The sequence below is a fragment of the Coturnix japonica genome, chromosome 3 (genome assembly GCF_054131305.1).
Source record: "Coturnix japonica strain WE chromosome 3, WE-NBRP24, whole genome shotgun sequence".
In the NCBI taxonomy this organism is placed as follows: Eukaryota; Metazoa; Chordata; class Aves; order Galliformes; family Phasianidae; genus Coturnix; species Coturnix japonica.
Window position 1 is genome coordinate 17,574,403 of NC_140665.1, and position 19,865 is coordinate 17,594,267.

The 19,865-nt window shown below is 43.1% G+C and overlaps 1 protein-coding gene across 4 annotated transcripts in view; it reads left to right on the forward strand.

The window, feature by feature from the left end:
* Positions 1-1,223: 1,223 nt before the first annotated feature.
* The window catches only part of CHGB (chromogranin B), a 60,463-nt gene continuing 41,821 nt past the window's right edge, over positions 1,224-19,865 (forward strand). For 2 of the 4 annotated variants that reach the window (XM_085542898.1, XM_085542901.1), the window contains exons 1-3: positions 1,224-1,288; positions 1,782-1,893; positions 2,602-2,821. In XM_085542898.1, coding sequence (XP_085399024.1) covers positions 2,662-2,821 — 160 coding nt within the window. In that variant the 5' untranslated portion in view covers positions 1,224-1,288; positions 1,782-1,893; positions 2,602-2,661. The remainder of the gene's footprint in view (positions 1,289-1,781; positions 1,894-2,601; positions 2,822-19,865) is intronic. The other 2 variants (XM_085542897.1, XM_015857068.2) reach the window with 1 other exon arrangement.

Below are 19,865 nucleotides of genomic sequence, written 5' to 3' on the forward strand. Positions count from 1 at the left end.
TATGGTATGCAAGCAAAGGACACAGCTAAAGGCGAAGAGATGATGACTGTGAAAAAAACTTCTGAAGAATGACAATTGTCTTACTCTTTCTGTGTGGTGGTGAACTCTTCTCTGACCTTCCTCTGCCCTTTCCTGGCATAACTGCAAGAGGTCTGTATAGAGCAGAAGCACATGAAGAGCTGTCTGGAGAGCTTGAGAGGGCTTCTCAATAGAAACCCAGCACAGTCTGATTCTCCACCAGTTTTAATAGTAGTCTCTAGGGCTGGGAAACAGAATGTATACATAAAATGGATTTATATACATTTTCATGCTTTCAGTTGTGGGAGTAACAGAACAAACTTATACAATCCAATTGGGAACAAATCAGCCTTGTTTGAACCCCATCTGCATCCCTCCTGCCCTGGGTGCTTCCTGCTGAACTGAAGCTGTTCAGTTATTGTTCCGTTTTCATGCACTAACTTCATGTCTAGTTATTGTGAAAGCAGGAAGTCTTGTTGACAGAGTTACTCCTCTGTGGTGTGACAGTGGGAAAGAAATGAAAAACATGAAGTTCCTAGGCCTGCTGTTTATGACAAGGTCTTTTTTTTCATCTCAATTACTCTTTAAGGTGGTAAGTTAGTAGACACACATTAGCTTTGGCGACATGAAACTGTACAGCTTGAAACCGGTATCGAAACTGTCAACACTTTGAGAGCTCCCGTTGCGACAGAGCTGCAATAGTCAGAAAGCATTTCCTTTTTCCCATGCGTGCGTCTCAGTTATCTTCACAAAATACCAAGAATGAGGCTTCATTCTGCATTTTTTTTGGCCCATGGGCTCGCTTTAACCAACTTCAGAAGTGGCTGCTGGTGTAGTTATGTCATGTGCTAACGTGAACGCACCAATACAAAGGCACATCGTGCACACTGACCTTCCCTTCTTGTGAAGGAATCAAAGGGAAGTCCAAAGATTTACACTGAAATCTGAAAGTAGCTGAAGAAGGCTACTTAGAAACATTACAGCATTCCTCCCGGCCACATCTTCTGGCTGGTTCAGGAGCCAGCAGTACCTTCCAAGTTCCCCACAGTCAGTGCGCTTCTGGCGGCGGAGACTTCACTCCCACGTCGTCATTTTCCCCCCCAGCATTCAACAACCTTCACCCCAACGCCCTTAACCCACATATTCCACCACCCCCAGCCCTCTCAGTCCGTCCTATCCCCCGTATTCTTCTCCCCGCCCCCTACACGGAGGAGCCGCCCCCCGAGCCAAGATGGCGGCGCCGGCTTCTTCTGCGTGTGGAACTGGGGCGGTGGGTCCGCTCGCCTCCCTGATGTCTGCGGGGGGAGAGGGGGGAAAGTGAGCGGGTCGGGGTGCTTTGGCCTTCACCTCATCACCTTCCACTCAGCGTTTTGTTTCAGCCCGATTTTCTCCTCAGTAGCAGGAGGGGGAAAGCTTGCAGCCACGGCTCCCACTGCTCATAGGAAGGAAGGGTTTCACCTGTGACCTGCTCCTTTGCTTCGCGGGTTTTGAGCTTGTACAGAAAGCGTGGGCTTGATTTCTAGTGTGTATTGAGCCCCTTCCAGGAGGTCTCCGTCACTGTTGGAAGATTCAAGGGCATTACTAGATGTTCTATTTCTGATTCCTAGAAAAAATCTTTCCCTGTGCCAGCCCTGACAAACAGCAATGTATGTGGTGACTGGCTGTTGACTTGAGGTGGCATATGTGTTTTGAAAGGTCACGCTGTCCAGTCAGCCCACTCAGCTGATGCAAAGCATGTAACAGGCCTGTTTGTTTCATTCCAGTGAGCTGAGGCTGGCAAACCGTGAAGGAAGGAGAGAATCCTGAAGCAGCAACAAGCTCTTTGTGCCTGGCATCTGTCCCAGAAGACTGCTCCTATACCAGTGCTGTTCCTAGGTATGGCCCAGGGCTAACAGCATGTCCCTTCCACGTGTCTGAAGGGCCAGGGCTGAGCTGAGGTCTTGTTTGTCCTCACAAACACATCTCCCCACCAGTTCTATGAGTAGGACCGCTGTAGCTTCTATTTAAATGTCCTTGTGTGGTCAAAATGCACTGTGAAGTTGTGGGAGCAATTGACAGAGCTGGTCTGAGGGGAGTACTTCAGGAGGGAGAAAAAGAAAAAGAGAGAGAAAAAGTAATCATTAGTTTCCATTAGGAATAGCTGTCTGGTTCTTATAATCACATGGCTGCAAATGCTGTTAACTCTGTTGTAACACAGGGGAAGAGGCCAATACAGACCCCTACAGAGAGGGCCAGGATTGCAGCAGCCCACCTGTGTTAGTGTTGGCCTCAGAGTGTTCTGCTGTGCCAGCTCCTCCTCTTGATATAACCTTCCACTTGCCCATGGTTGAATAGCTTTATTTTGTTTTTCAGACCAAGAACTGAATTAGAATATTCTGTAAAGTATTTCTGTATTGAAAAAGCAACACAGAGTGGTTGTGTGAGCTCCTGGTGGCTAGTGACTGGGGCCTGATTCTGTACTGCTCAGAACCCTCTAGGGAGATCTGATTGTCTGTGGGCTCCTGGATATCCAATTCAGGGCTGAGGGTTATTGTCTGTCATTTTTGGTGTTGCTATGGTGGTGTGGTGTTTTTATTTTTTCAGCTCAGATTTTCATGCTAAACAAATTCGGCTGAGCTAGGTTTGTGTATCTACAGTGGGACCATGGAAGGAGAAGAGACATCACCAAGTCATCACTCAGAGGAGAGCAGCATATTGGATCTCCCTTCTGTCTGTGACCTAGCAGAAGGCCTGTCTCCACATAGCACTGAGAGCAGCGAGGAACTTTTTAGTTCTGTGGATACTTTTCCCTCTCCACTCACAGGTAACAGCTCTATCCTTTACGTTACCTTCCTCTAGCCAGTGCATTATCTCTTTAGGCAGTGTGTCATTTGGATGAGTAACAATGGTCTGATTGTGGTGCATCTGCCTTGTCTTAAAACACAGTTTACTCTTCCAGCCTGATAGATGCAGCGTGCACTGTAGGTAGAGGGAATATATGAGGGGAGTTCAAAGGATGTTCTCTGCTTTTAAAAACACTGTCTCTTCATGTTTAGTGTTATCTTGGTGGAAGAAAGTTGCTTGAACAAATCCACAGAGCAATCCTCTGGGCATCAGGAGGAAATACTGTCTCAAATTACCGTTGTCATTAAGAACTTAAAAAAAAATCTCGCCTGTTAAGCTCTTTATGTGCTCTTGGTATCATGCATCTTTTACCAAAAAGCTCAGGATGTGGCCTCTGTAACCTATTACTTGAGTATTACAAGAGTGAATGTTTGCTTGTGTTAAGACAAGTATGATAAGAGCTGCTTCCTTTCAGCTCTTGGGGAATAGCATTTTCCTCATTTTCCTTAAGGGTGAGCTGATTCCTGCAGAAACAGTGTTTCAGACTGTCCTCTTCTGATTCGTAGGAGCATCAGCATTTCTGAGAAGATGAAATGATAGCATGCTCTGACTACTATACCTTTCAGCCCAACCAATTTGAACGTATGGCAAGAAGCATTAAATCAAAATGTAGTGGCACAGTGACACTTCCTGTCATACATTGATACTGGCTGGACGGAGGATTGTAGTAATTATATGTAATGTAATGGGGGGAAGAAAACTTTGATCACAAATAACATGATGAGATAGTTTTTCAAGGCAAATCCACAGGCTGATGATACTTCTGATTGCTTTGGAATTTGAAGTAGTGTAAAAGCACGTCTTTCTCTAGCACTGGGTGGCATATTTTGGCCTTGTAGAATAAAGAGATCTGCTTGGAATTAGATATGTGAGTGAGGATACTGCTGTTTTGCATGCTAAACAGGTAGGCAGTGGGATCTACCAAACTAATCTTGCTCAGCTGATGTTCATGGCATGCATGTGTGGTTGTCCTCACCTCTAATTGCGAGTCATCCAGAACCTGTTATGAAACATGCAAATAGTAGATATCAAACCTTGCTTGGCTTTCCTCAGGCAAGGAAGTCATGCATCTTAGGTTTCTAATGACGCAGATCTCCTTCTGGATGCTCTAATAAACCATGATCCTTATCTTGTTGGAGGAATAATATCTGCTTTGAAGTTTTGCATTTATTTTTGTGAAAAAGAGTGGTGACCACCTCTGCAAAGAATGTCCTGCATAAGCCCTTTTCTGCTCTTGTGTGAGAAGAGAATGGGGAAGTTCCCTTGATGGTAGGACAGACCGGAAGGCTTTTATCTACTTGTATTTCAAAAGCCCAATGTTGTAGATATGAAGACATTCTGGGAGCTATGAGACAGTTCCTGTAACATGTATAGGGGGGCTTAATTGCTCAAACACGCTTTAGTATATCTTGGGGCATGAAGACTTGATTGTACTGGTGAATGGGGAGCACAGAAGAACTTTGTGACCAATCCTCAGACTGGTGTGAGAGATAGCAGCAATGACATATGCGGAAATGAAGATACACAGTCCTGAGCCCTAATGATAACACTGGGTGATTTGTTTGCAATGAATGCGTAGAATAGATTGCTAAATCTTGGCACTGAGGTATGCTGTGATGCTGGATCCTGCCTCCTTGTTGTCTCTGCAATCCCTGCTGTTTTGAGGGATTCCAGGTATTCTGAGAAAGGCAGAACAGACCCATGAGCCCTCTCCTTCCTCCTCCTTTTTTTGAGGTCACTCACAGCCTAAAACCACTTTGCAGTAGGAGTGGGATGAGCACTGTAGGAGGGAGAGTTCATTAGTGAAGTAACTAAGTATCACAATAAACCCATTTCATGCTCTGAACATCTTCCTTCTTTTCTCTTTATAACAGTATCAAACCGATGTGCTTACTCCCTTGAACTCTTTCTTTTTTTGATGACACTTCAACTCAATAAGCTGAGTTTGGTCAGGGCAGCAGAAAAAGCAGGAGGAGTGTTCTAAAAGCATTGTGCCTCTGTCAAATTTTTTTTTGGCATGCAAATTCTGTCAGCCATGGAAAAGGAAGCTCCTTTGCTTGTTTCTCATATGACATTGTGTACCACTGCTGTGACACAGCCTGGGGTGGTTATAGCCTGCACCCCACAGTGGGCTTGGGCAGCGTGATGATGAGTCTTCCTGCATTCCTCTGATTCAAAATCATTTCCCAAAGGCCTTTGAGTCTCTGGGAATGTGACAGCTTCCTCAGTAAAGAAGCAGACTGACAGTGCAGTCTATCAAATCTGACATCTGTCATATGAGCTGGACTTCAGTCTGACTGAAATGCTGTGCCATCCCAACCTCAGGATTCGGAAATGAATATGTGGTGTTCCTGGTGCCTGAGTCATTGGCAATAGGTCTTATTAAGTCTAGAGAGGCTATGTCATTTGTAATAGCAGAAGATAGTCGCCATTAGCTGTGAAAACAGGACCTCGTGATAGTAGGCATCCCTAAGCAAGGGAAGAGTAGACCTGCAGAAATAATGCTGTCTAAGTTAAGCATAAATTAATGCTTCTAGGATTTGTGAGGAAGAGAGGGCTGCACTCTTGTAACACATGTGTACTGTTTGTTTATTGTTATTGTGAGTTCACGTGTTTGTGCAGCGGTAGACTGAAAAAGATTAAATTGGATCTGTGAACTTTTTGCTATCATTTTTTTATCCTCTATGCTGGAAAGTAATTAAAACATAAAAATAAAAATCAAGGCCAACATTCACTGTCTGTGGTGTTTCTAATCTGCATCACTGCATACAATACTGCAGCAATACCTTACAACTTCCTTTAAACTGGGAAGAATGTCCTGCAAAACTTCTTACTCATCAGTGACCAGGATGAGAGAAAGACCTCCAATGATTTTGTTTTATATTTAAAAGATGGCTAATAAAAGCTGTTTATAATGGGATAAGTCACCGGAGATGTTCCTCTTTCTTGTCTTGTCAGAATCAGAGTGTAATGAGGATGGTGGAAACAGTCTTGGCCTGGAAAGTTCACAACCTAATAAAGGGTTAGAGAGTAGACTGCAGACATGGGGCTGTGCGTGGGGGACTATCCCTGTCTGACACATGGTCAGAACTCAGCCCTGTCTGCCTGCATGGCTTTTTCGAGAGCTCCTGATCTTGGGAAAGACTGAGCCTCCTTGTATGTCACATGGCTTCTCTGTCAGTCTTTTTCTTTGTTATGAGAAGTTAAGAAGATCTGTCCTTAAGAGGATGGGTAGGCAGACAGAGTCATCCAATGAAAGGGGGAGATGTATGGAAAATGTTGCATCATGAAACAGAGAAACTAGAGGAGTAGTAGACAATAGAAGAAAGATGATGATGGAACAGCTGGGTGGAGTGGGGAAACAAAAATAATTTACTGTGCGATTGGAGAGACTTGTGTGTGTCTAAATGCTGGCTTTTAGAAAAACATCAGTTTGGGAAATAGAGGCTTTCAACATTTAGTTACCCTCTCCGGAATCACTACTTCTGTTCTTGCAATTTGCATTGTGTTTGAGTACAAACTTACTTGGTTACCATCCATGGACTGCTGTGACTTCCCCTGCCATACAGCAAGTGTTCCAAGCTGGCCCTGGTTCTTATTCCTGCTCTATCCTTAGTGCTGGCACTGGTACTCAGGTGGGGATATTGATGTGAGGAAGCTACTCTTGCTGGCAGCAACAGGGGTGTGTGTCAAGCTACTGAGGTCTGCAACGTGTCCTGTCTTTCTTATGGGCTTACACTTTTTCCAGAACTGTGGCTCCTGGAAAAAATAATGTTAGAACATAATTGCTTTTTCCTTGTGGGCAGCCAAGCTTAAGGTTCTTTTGATCGATGGTGTTGTTCCTTCAAAAACATGTTGTTTGTAACTACTAGTGAGGGCCTGGGAAAAGCTGAGCAGAACCAAAGAGCAGTTCTGCAGTTGTGTGTGGCCTGGAGCCAGAAAGGCTTGGGTGAAGTGGTGAGTAGCTCATGGCACTGCTGCTGCAGCAAAAATCAAGAGGAGGCCTGACCACAGGATAGTGCTGTCATGGCTTTTGGATTGTTTGGATTGTGTTTTTTTCCTTCTTTTTTTTTCTTTTTTCCCTTCCCCCTCAAGCAGCCTGTGTTAATGAAAGCAGAAATTCCCAACCTGTTGACACACCGCTCAGTTCTACAGGTAATTATGATTTCTCTGAAAAAAATGCTACACATAACTACTGAGTTTACACGCTTCCTTTTGCGGTGGTTTGTCTGTGTCTTTTATTAGCATCTGAGGAGTCACATTAATGTCAGTACATGTGATTTGTCCTTAAATGCTCTCTCCCATTTACCATATCCTCTTTCCTGTCAAGAATTGCTTAATCCCTTGCAGAATCGTGTTGTGTTTACTGAAATCTGGCATGGCTTGTGCTTTTTTTTTTTTTGTAAGGGAGTTGCACACAAGTGCTGATGTAGAAGCTGGAAACGAAAGGAGCAGGCTGTACTTATGTCAGCAGTAATCTTTTGGGGCTGGCACTTGTTGGGTACTTCAGCCCTGAACAGTGTGTCCAGTTTTGGGCCCCTCACCGCAAGAAAAACATTGAGGCCCTGGAATGTGTTTGAAGAAGGGCAACAAAGCTGGTGAGGGGTCTGGAGCACAGGCCGTATGAGGAGAGGCTGAAGGAGCTGAGATTGTTCAGTCTGGAGAAGAGGAGGCTCAGGGGAGACCTTATTGCTCTCTATAACTTCCTGAAGGGAGGTTGTAGTGAGCTGGGGGTCGGCCTCTTCTCTCATGTAATTGGTGATAGGACTAGAGGGAATGGCTTCAAGCTGTGCTATGGGAGATTTATGGATGTCAGAAAATACTACTGCTCTGAAATAGTGATCAGGCAGTGGAACGAGCTGCCTGTAAATGTAAAACACAAATGATATTTTAAATAATGTTGAGAATGAGCCACAGTTGGGCTAAAGACAACCCCTTTAACCTGTATTTCTGACTGCCAAACTTATAGAAATATCTTTACCAAAAATATATAGGCTGCCCAGAGAGTATCTTGCTATTTGATTTGATGTGAAGGTGAAGGCAAAGGTGTAGTAGAAAAATGCTTGGTGCTGCTATGAATATTCTTGGGCTGCACAGTGATAGCATTCTCCCACTTGTTAAAGGCATTTTGGTTTGATCTGTGATCGCAACTGCCTTTAGGAATAACTGTGTCTTTCAAGATAGGTGGCCTGTGCCTAACTGCTTTTGACTTGCTGAGGGTCGTGGCTCCCATTCGGAGAATTACTGGGGTTTTGGTTTGTTTCGGCTGCCCTCTAGTGAGCGATGTTACTCATTTCCTTTGCTACCAGCCTTAGAGGGCTGGTCACTGTTTTTCAGCTGGTGCAGATCATAGATGCGTGCTTCTGTACTGAGCTCAGTCCTGTTAATTTACTGCCACTGAGAAACGATGCTAGACAGTTTCCAAGGCTGATGTGGGAATGCTTCTGGGGAATGTTGACTGCTCACCATTCAGAGCGTGAATTTTGGCATAAGGAAGCTTATATTGCTAATTTGTGGAGGATGTATTTGGTGAAATGTCTCAAATCCTAAGAATGTCGGATAGAGCTGGTTATCCAGTAGGGCGCATACTCAGCTGAAGGGAATTTGTCCTGCTCCATGGGAGTGATGGCCAATCCCTCAGGTGGGATAGCTCTGTGCCTTTGAAGGCTTTAAAATTCCCAGTGTCTCTTTGTGGCATGGTTGTGTTGAATATTGAATGAAGCAGCAAAATGGAATGTGTGTCACTGTCACAAACTCACAAAAAGTGAGGTTTACACTGACTTACTTAGAGCTGTCTTATACTGCCCCTTACCCCAGAATAAGAGGATCTGTGGGTTTGCTTTTTAGACAGTTTGAGCTGCAATACCGATCAAGCTACTGAGTCTCAGGACATAGAAAGGAGCCTAATATGTGTTTTGTGTGTTACCCCCAGCTCCTTTAGAAGTGCTTGCAGAACACAGAATTTGGAACCTGTGTGTTATTTTCCATTTAAAATGTAAAGGGTTAATTTCCATTTCAAATGTCAAGTGCATGCTACAGTGATGATGTTGATTTGTTTGTGGCATGCTGTGTGATCTAGAGCCCTAATACTGAATTGTCAAATTAACTTGTACAAAGCAAGGCTTAGAAACTGAACGTGTGTTTCTTCATCCCTTGCATTACTAAAATATTTTAGTGATGGTTTTGTTTTCCTGCGTGCAGAAGTGCGTGGGGTTATTTTCTTCTAACACCTTTCATTTGGTAGAAATTTCTTTTAAATGCTTCCAGCTGTTCCTTTACAAGTATCAAGTCACCCTACAAAGAAGACATGAGGTGTCGGAGTCTGACTGATAAGGCCTTTGTGAAGCTAAGTCACAGCTTGAATCAGTGATTGAACACCTGGAGGACAAGGCCAATCCAGGGAAGCTCAGGTGCATGCAATGCTCCTGAGTGACCGGAAGGGCTGGAGCCAGGATTCACCCCTTCCCAGACTCATTTAAGGACTGGCAGTGGAGGCAAGAGGATCTTGTTGGAGATCCCTGTGTGCCTGAGTCCTTCTGAAGGTAAGCAGCTTTCTTTCCTTTATTTCTGTGCCTGTGGCTGTTGCTTTTGAACAAATCCTCACTTGCTGCAGCCTGGGACCTTTCTGCTGTAATTGCTTGTGCTTTCCATTGTGTTGCAGCCTCACACTAGCAAACTTGGAATTTATGCACATCTGTCAGTTATAGTTGGTGCACAGTGCAACAGGTAGTGTCTCCAAAGCAGAAAATACTGAGCATGTGAGTACAAGTGGTCAGAGTGGAGATTTGAGTGGTGTTATCTTCAACAGCAGGTACTAGTGGTGTTTAAAGAAAGACCAGTGTAAGCAAAAGTGCAATCCTGTCCCTGTGTTCTTCTAGGGATACAGGGATGAGTACTGTGCACTGTGCAGTGTCTGTGATGTGGCTCAGAACATCCTGTCCAGTGCCATAGTCCTTGCTTTTAGTTCAGTGTATGTTGTTTTGCTGGTTGTTTGCTCTGCACCTGCCGCTGATGTTTGCTTAGTTTGTAGTCCTTGTGTTTTCCAAGGTGCTCTTCCAGTCCTTCCCAGTTACAAGGCTCTAGGATTTGGTTTAGACTCTGAAATGGCGAAACTAAAATATGAAGACAGTGTTAGTGATTTTAGAAAGGTCAGATGGGCTGAAGAGTTGGGTTCAGCAGCAATTACAGGAATTTATGGAATCTCAAGTGAGGGAAATGTATGTATTTGTGTGAAATGTCACGGTAAAAGAAATATTACTGGTGTTCATTTCAGAAAGGAGGCTGCATGGAAGATTCTGCAGGCGTTCAGGCTGCAGTGTAACTAATTCCATGAACATAACATGCAGCTGTAGGTTTTCCTAAAGCTCCATCTACTGGAGATGAGAAACCATGGATGCTTCACCTTACACCAATACTAGCAGGCTGGTTGTTAACTGTAGAATAACAAACTCATGAAGCTCTGAAGAGGGCACACGTTGCATATACAAAGATACATAAGATCTCATTAATCTTTTACCAGTTATCTGGTGTGAGAGAACCTGGTTCACTTACTGGCTATAATGGGCTCGCTGTTGGTGCCAGGTAGCATGGCCTGTGATGGGTGCATATAGCTGTGCCTGCTCTCTGGTGGGACTGGGATCATTCAATCTTGTCTTGCTCTGTGGCTGCAGTATAACAGTCCCTGGGGGCTATTTCTGCCTTATCTTTATCTAGCTGTCATTGCAGTCCAGGGCTTTTATTCCTCTCATTATAGCTATCTGTGTTTGTCTGCTGCTGTGACCTAATCTAATTCAAACTGCAGTAATTTCATTATGGCAATTGTTCTGAAGGTGGCTGGAAGGCAATTTTATACATATTTATGCCAACGCTATTTTATCTTACCAGGCCAGTTAGTAGTCTGAGCTGTTTAAATAAGAGGGAATTAAATCCTGTAAATAAAAAACAGAGAACAAGACTTTGTTCTGTTCTTTATGAATCATTTCCAGTCCTCTGAAGTGCAAATGTGGGCTCCTTTGACATGGAAAACTGTCGATTGGGAACAGAAACCACATAAGTGTGTGTTTTGCAGGAGAGTTGACAGACAAGTTCAGACTCTATAAAGCCTGTGCCTTTCAGTTGTCATTAGTAATCGCTGCACTGCTATTAAATATTATCAGGCCATATAAGAATTTCTAAGGCAGTAGAAGACCACCTCAGTCATTCTTACTGAGTGAGGTAGACTGATATCTGTGGATCAGGATGGGGCCAGGTATCTTTAGGCGGTCAGCTGCTACTAGTTGTGCAAAGCTGCAGAATATTGTTCAGATGTGGCTGGTAAGCTGTTCTTTGTATGAGTTCCTCTTTAAAGGATGCTTCCCTGTTCTGTAGGATTTTACTGAGTATCCAGCACGAAGCTTCTTCTGAGTCTGAAGGAGTTAGTTTTATTTTTTTTCAGTCCTACTCAGCTTTGTCAAAAACATTAGTTCTGTTCTTCTGAATCATCAGTGGAGGTGGATCTGTCCTGGAGCAAGTGGTTGCTTAATGTTGGCAGTGAACTGATGCAGATGTAGCAGAGTGTTTACTGAAGTTAAGTCACCTGTAGACTAAGGTCTGCTTGGGGTACCCTCACTACACTGAGTCCCCATCTGAAATGAGTTTGGTTTTTCTTGCCTGTCATAAGTCACTGAACCTCTGACTTCTCGCTGAAGGAAGACATGGCTGGAGATTCTTGTTTCCTACGGCATCCATTGCAGTGCAAAATTGTGATGTAAATGCTTCAATTTCCAGTGGATTTTGTGTGAGAGAAATGTCTTGCTTTGTCTCACCTGCTTGGTCTTTCCTGTGTTTTTCTTCCCTGTCTGACATTTAGGTGTTGGCTTTGAGTGGGCAAGGAGTGCTGTTTGCTTCATGTGGTCAGGGTGCAAGGCATGGGCTGCTCCTGCTGAGAAGAGCCTTGTCTGAATCCCAGCTGACTCCCTTCCTTTCTGCAATGTTGTGATGCTGTGTGAGGATACGTGTCAATAGAAAGGAAATAAGCTGAAACAAAGTACAGAATTCAGGAAAGGGAAACGGGAAACTAAAGCAGCTCTGAAGTTAGAAGTGGAAGATCCTGTGGAAAACAGGTTTTGTTGTTTAATCTGTCTCTGGAGTTTTGTTTCATTTTGTCACTGTTTTGAAGCAGAGGAGCTCTAGCAATTATCACCAATATTACTGTGGGGCTGGAAGAACATGGGAAGGCCTGTTGCAATGGTGGTGATATTGGAATATGTGTGGGTGCTGGACAGCCTTTCCTCTTTAGCTTTCTTCTTGCAATACCATTTTAATTGTAGTTCATTTCTTCTTTTCCACTGAAGTTACTTTTCTATGTGCTGAGTTCCTGGATAGCTTTCAATAGCTGTACATTTTAACATTGAGAAGTCGCTGCTGATCAGTGTTTTCATGTTTAGATTCAGCAAGTGCCCTGCCTCTCATCTGGGGATATGTGTCTATAAAAGTTGGGTTGGGTTTTTCATGCTTTCTGAACAGGAATAATAGGAACCAGATCTCATTGTATGTGTGAGCAGTGGGTGCTCTGTGTTTGAAAAGCTTCAGTGGCAAGGAAAAGGGTTTATCCCACTATGCTCACACTTGTTTGCATGCGTTCTTTACATCTGTTTGTTATTTTTGTGAGGCTCCCAAGATCTCAGTTCCTTTATTGTATAAAAAAGCAGCTCATCACAACTTGGCATTACGGTCTTGTTGCAGTGCAGATACTGCAAAAATGACTCAAGACATAGATATGCATTTAGCAGCCAGCAAATGGCAAAATGAATGTGATAACCTCATTATGTAAAAATGACATTACCATTCCACGCTGTCTGCAGATTGGGCTTTGGTCTTCCAGCTTGTCAGGCTACATTGCTTAGATGTAGGTGGTAACACACTGTGAAAAAGGCTTAAAAATCCTGATTTAAATCAAGGAGTATGTCTAGTTAGGACAGAATGATGAGGCGAAGCAAATTGGTTTGGAAAGCCATGTGCCAGCTAGCCAGCACACTTCTCTCATAGCACAGCACTGTGTGTCACTCAGCTTAGTTTGAGAATTTGAGGTGTGGTAAAGTTGCATTAGCCTGAAATCCAGCTGTGCTTAGGGCAGAGATCCCAGTAATGGTGCTGCACAGCACTCAGTTTTCTCTGAGCTTCATGCAGCACGCGTTAATTCATTCACTTTGGGGTGTATCGCTCCAAAGTTTTGAGTAGCATTTGTTGTTTAGGGGGAGACTTTGTGTTCTGGTAGTACAAAGCTTAGATTAAAAAAAAAAAAAAAAGACTTCTCGAATCTCTTTGAAAATTGTTGTCCATCTTTTTTTCTCTTAAAGTTTCTGGCTTGTTGACTTTCTGATATTCCCAACTGTACACAGCCTTAACACTTACTGCAAAGCTTTGCCTTCTGCTGTACTCCATGGAAAGACAGTGGTTTGCATCGAAGCACATGTTTGAGCGTGTTTGTTCCTCCCACTCTGACAGTGCTTTTATGTAATCCATCATAGCTACTGCTGAGATAGCAAACAGCCTCCTGGAGCTGCATAAATAAATAATCAGAGATGTTCTTTTATTACCAATTTGCAAGGATAGCTTATGTAAGTAACATGTGCTAGAGCACTGTGTGCTGAAATACTGACATCTCTTGGGCTTGTCTGACTGTCACTGAGATAAGGTGGTAGATGAGCCTGTGTGAGTACCTGCACAGCCTAAGCAGTGGACTTGTTCAGTAATGAAGGCTCTCTCTCTCCTTGTTGTTGTGTTAGCAAGGTATTTCTTTTCTGGTTTGAATATAAAACTTGAGAATCTTGACTTGTAAATTATCTGCCATGTGTCCTGTTAAACAAGATGTCTTGGAAATCTTTTGAAGGCTTAAATAGTTTCTGTGAAGTTCAGTGTTTTCTAGGCATCTCTTGAACAACCATTTGAGCACAGCCTGACTTTCTCCTTTCTCTTTTTCTCTGGAAGGCATTCCCTGCACGAATCTCTATCCTTGAAACCTTTTCTCAGTCATATAGCAGGACTGTGTGCTAGAAAAATGATCGAGTTTGTCAGACCTGAAAAGCTGTGCACTGAAAACTGCAATTGACATGTCGTAAGAGAAAAGATGATATATCTGCCCTGATTGTCGTGGTCTCATATTGCTTCTGAATTTATTCTGTGACTTTGAAGCTTTTTTAGATGCTGCTCTGAATTGACAATAGAGAAACACATCTCAGGGAATCCTCAGTGGCTGGCGGCAGGCAGGAGGAGGAAAAAGGGCTGCTGGCGCTGCTGAAATAAGGAGCTGTCATTCTTGCTATGCTTCCTGGATTCTACTTAGTAGGGAGGCCAGGCTATGAGAGGATGCAGCTTGTTCCAAACCAATTTTGCCGCAGGAAATTTGGAGTAAGAGCCAAGCAGGAGGCTGCAGGCAGGGATGCCCTTGTTCCCTGCGTGTGAGCAGAGCTTCCAGCAGATTCAGTGTCTGGAGCATTGTAGGGGATGCTCTGTGGCTGTGTGACAAGGTAGGGCATAGTGGTGCTACCTGGTCAGCCATACCAGCTTCTGACATGTCAGTGCTCTATGCAGTGAGGTGGCTGGATCTGTCTCAGTATTGTGGGGATCACTGTGGAGTTGGTCCCTGCTTTTTTCTGTGTACTTTTTCAGTCCCTGCTTTTGAATTCACACTCAGCTTTTGATGCCCATTTATTTCTGCTGTATAACATCTGGCTTGTCCCATGTGGATCGGGTCCAGATGAAATATTCCTAGAGCCTCACAGCACAGGCACCTATCACAAAAATAAATTACGTAAGTGAGCAGTCTGGCCCTGGATTTAAACTAGATGTGTATGCCTTACTCTAAGCCTCATTTTCTTTTTTTCCCCCTGTTTCTGTGTTGTACTTAACTGAGCTCATTGATGTGCAGCTGACAAGGCTGCAGCATAAAAGCACATAAAACAGTGACTCATAACCCTTTAGGAGCAGACTGCGAGTATAAAATACAGCCAGCACACTTTCATCATCCACAGTATTTTTTTTAAACAAAACAACGTAGCCCTGTGACTCAGCACCGAAGTGGGTAATAGTGCATAAAGTTTTATCCTGTAGCCCTCTTGCCTCTAATTTCTTCCTTCATTTCCTAGGTTTAACAGCTGCCGCCTTCTCAGTGTTGCATACTGTAGAATTCACAGTAGCGAGGTCCCTTTGCTAGCTCATACAGGCACACGTATATATTTCAATAAAATCTCCACAAACAGATGGAAGGTTGTCAGTCTGAGCAGTGCTTCTGTGTTTGCAGTGAGCGTCTCTTCTAAGGTTATATGCAAAGGGTAGCAGGCACCTGGTTATTTATTGCTGTAATAAGCACTGGCAAGCAAATGGCAGTATTTTGTGCTGCTTGCTGTTCTTTTCAGCATGTTGAAGGTTTTCTCACTGTGCTCTGTTTATGTTCGTTGGTGAATGGAGGTAAGTGGTGGTTTGGTTATTATTTTTTTTCCAGATTGACTGTGTTTTATGAAGAAAGCACTCCCTGTGTTCTACAGATAGTCTTTATTCCAAAAGTTAGTTGTTTGTCAAGGAAATAAATCTTTTGTATTTCCACTACCCATAGCTGTCCACAGACTATTTTGTACAACTCTAATTCTACACTGTGTGGTAGTACTGAAGCCTGCTTTGTACTGCAGGCTGTTCATAGGCCTGTTCATTGATGCCTTACAGGAAAAGTTGTTTTGTTTTGTTTTTTTAATCTGAAAAGACAAAAAAGAGCCAGAGAAGAATTAATATAGAAGAACAGGTAAGTACAGTATAACACCTGCATGTCAGCTCCAGTGGTGTCATAGTGGTATATTTTATACAGACCATTTTGTATAGAGGAAGAAGTCTGGAAAATACTAATGATCTAGAGAGGAATCTGAATGTTATTTCTGCCTGGGTTAGAAGATGAGGAAAAGGAAGGACAGTAAAATCAATATTAAGCACTTTCTTACACAGCAGGTAATAAGATTACAAAACTCACTGCTACAGGAAATTATTGAGGCTGAGAGCTTAGCAATGTTAAGAAAAAGAACTGTGCACTGGGTTGGATAATAAGAATGACCTACGTAAAGTAGTTCTTGCTGACGCAAACATTGCAGAGACATTGAACATACAGGTTGGTATATATAGCTTGTACTAATCACTGCTGGTTGGAAGTGTTGGGTCCCGTGCACATCTCCTTGTTGCTGTGTAGAACAGACCATGAGTGGAAGGGATGTAATGGACTCGGGACACTTGTGATCTGATACTGCCTGGAAACATCTTCCTTACCTCTTTAGAAAGGTCAAGGTTTCTGTTGTAAATTTTGAATGCACACCAGGATCCTATTGGCCTTCTTGGCCACCAGGATGCACTTCTGGTTCATGGCCAACCTGTTCTGTACCAGAACCCCCAGGTCCTCCTCGCAGGGCTCCTCTCCAGCAGGCCAGCCCCTAACATGCACTGAGTCATGCAGTTATTCCTCCCAAGGATTAGACTCCTACATTTGCTCTTGTATCAAGACTGCAGATAAACTTGTCATCTTTACTCCTATTCGTGGTATGGCACAAGTGGGATCTGCTTCAAGGCGTCTTGTAATTTAGGAGTAATTTCTTGAAGAGATGAGCTGTTGGTTGAAATTCTGGATTGAACTGAATGGAAACTGATTTACAAATCTTTCATCTGCAGACATTGCTGAATTTAACATTGCTTTGCTTCGCTTTTTTTTCCTGGATGTCTAATGAGGCTATTCCAAGGTTAATTTTTCTCCTGGTGCTGTTTTAATTAAAATGTAATGAAAGCAATAGAAGTTGCAAAATACAATAACTTGAGAAAATCCATTCCATGCTGCACCAGTGCTTTGTGATGGGATGTTTGTTATTGCTGCTAATTATTATTGTAGGTGAGGCACTTGTCTAATAGCGTGTGTGAATGTGTGAATCATCTGCAGAGCCTGTGGCAGGATTCCAGAAGTGAAGTTTAGTCCAGTGGCTGAGTCACTGAATTTGCGCCAGTGGGTTTCATTCCTGTGTTAGATTAAATGAGATGAAGTTTCAGTGATCTTCAGCCCAGCAACCTTGAAACAGAAAAAGTACTTTTGTACTGTTAAATCCTTTATTAGCCCTCAGCAGTCCACTGAAGCTATGAATGTCTTTCCTCCTAAAAAAGAGAAAGCATTCTTTTGCAGAGGATAAAAGCAAAAGTGAGGTTGAAAGTTGGATCTTATATTGAGAAGGCAAGCGTCATGCTCTATATTTAACAACTGTGAGATGCATAAATGCAGGAGTGAGTTAAATCACGTGGGGAAAAAGGGTGAACATACGTTGTTGGTAGATGTGATTCTTCACACAGAAAACTGAATCTTGTTTTTGTCCGTGTTGTTCCCACACAGGCACAAAATATTCAGTCACTTCAATTCTTGTCAGTTTCTCTTGCATTAACAATATCTGCCAGGGAAACATTTCTAAACAAGCCTTCCTGTTTGATCATAGATTAGTCAACTGCTGTTTCTTTACACCATGCTAAGAGCTGGTCATAGAACAAGGTGATATAAAACCTTATGGTATTTTTTTAGATAATCATAGAATCACAGAATTACTCAGGAAAAGACCTCAAAGATCATCAGGTCGAACTGCAGCCTAACCATAGTACCCTAACAACCCTCTGCTAAGTCATATCTCTGAGCACCACATCCAAATGGCTTTTAAACACATCCAGGGACTGTGACTCAACCACCTCCCTGGGGAGCCTATTCCAGTGTTTAACTACCCATTCTGTAAAGAAGTGCTCCCTAATGTCCAACCTAAACTTACCTTGGTGCAACTTGGGGCCTCGTCCTGTCACCAGTGAGAAGAGACTTACCCCGCTCTCACTGTAAGGACCTTTCAGATACTGGAAGAGAGCAATAAGGTCTCCCCTCAGCAATGTTCCTCCTGCCTCCTTCATCACTCTATTAAAAAAAATAATAATAGAATAGCAAATCAGTGTGGCCACTTCTTAAGAGTAAGTTATTTCGGGAGGAAATTCTTCTGAAAGGCTGTAGCAGGAGTCTCTCCTGCCAGTTCATCTCTTCTCAGCTGTGCTCTAAAAACAGGATTTTCCTTTCCAAACTGATTCTAAACAAATGTGTGGAACAGCCAAATTCTCCTTGCAGCTAAGCTGTAGAAAGAAATATAGAATGTTACAGTGAATAACTGCTGGCCACCTAATAAATAGTATTATTCCATGTGCCTTAAGATCCTGCACATCTCAGTTCTTATTTAGTTCTGGGGTAGATATATCAGTATGACCAGAGCAATCCTAAGACAATGAGAGAAGACAGAAAGCTTGGTTTGGTCCAGTAGCCTCAGTGAACAGATGTAACCTGAATATTTCAGGATATTTGAAGCCCTGCAAGGCCCTTTCCTTCTCCTCACCTCTCAAACAGGCCCTTCTAACTCTTCTCAGCTGACAAGTTACTGGCTTGCTACAGGAATCTGGTTCTCTCCCTTGACTGTTTCATGAGCAAGTAAGCAAGCTTTGGTCCTGTTCTGGAAGCTGTTGTAACTGGTAATGTGTTTGGAGTTTTCCTTTAGTAAAATGCTTTTTCCTGATAAGTTGAAAACAGATTGTTTGTGTTCCTCACTTAGGAGCAAACGTGCTCCTATGGATTTCACTTCTTTTCTGGACACTGTAATGCTCTAATTGTTCTTGCCTTAGTTAATAAATGAACAGCACAGATGACCTGTACTTGAAACTTCAGGGTGCAGAGTTTGGATATGTACCTGAATAACACTGTGTATTGGTTCTAATATTGTTTCCACTTGTGATGAGAGAAAGGAGCAAGCAATGAAGCAGAAGCATAGCCCATTGTCTTCAGGGTTGCAGGGATCAGACACGTGTGCACTGTGGGTGAATGCTGCAGGCACCCTCCTACTCTGCTTGGACAACTTGCCACGTGTTCAGTACCTGTCAGGCTTTTCCTCTGTGCCTTTCTTGCCTTCACAAGGAGGAGTAGCAATGTGAGTATAAATGCTGCAGGGATTATAGAAGTGCATGTAATAGGATTGTGATTATGTTGACTCAAAGTCCTGATGCTCATCTACCTTGCTTGGAGTCCAGTTACTCTGAAGCATTGCGCTTGGGAGAGCATATTGCTTTTATTTCTGGTGGGTTTGAGCAAGCCTTGGCTTTGATAGTAAGGCTGTGAAGGCAAGAGGAACCAAAATGGGGAAGGAGATAGTGTGCCAAGTAGCACCTTTTGGTCTCTGCTTCCTGTCTGAAGGCTGGATTATGACTATAGATCTGGGTACTACTCTGACGTGCCAGGTATACTGCTACCATTACTGCATGTTATTGCGGAGTAAAAGTTATTAGGCCCGAGCTAAACTATTTCTGGAAGTTAAATGGTATGTAGTATTATGACTCACCAAGACTTTAATATGGCTGCCCTTGTCTCTTCCTACAGCTGTTAATTACCTGGAGAACAGGTTAATGTCCTCAATTCTGCAACTGTTAGGGCATCATCTACGTGGCTATGTTGATTTCATTCTTGTTCTTTTCTATAATGCTATTCACAAAACTGTCTTTGTTTTCCTCTGGGAGTGTTTGCAGGAACATCTCTGGTTTCATCAGTGTTCATGTAAATTATTCCCGGAGGCTCAGTATGGTCTTTGAAAAAATACTGCTGTCCCAAATGTGCCTTGGTGCATGTTAAATCCTGCTTAAAGGCAAAAAAAACCCAAAACACTTAAGACAAAGGAGGTGCCGTAAACCATCTGTTGTATATGAGCTCTATATTGATGCAAAGGGTGCTCTTAGAGCTGGATGACATACAGCATGTGACACCTTGAAGCATATGTGCATCTGTAGGACAGCGTGTAAGTGAGCACTAATCAGTTCATTTTGAACAGTGTCAGTCAGTGAATGCCTCCCAAAACCATACTTCTCAGGGCACGTTAGAGAGGACTTGTTATGGATGGTGTAATTAT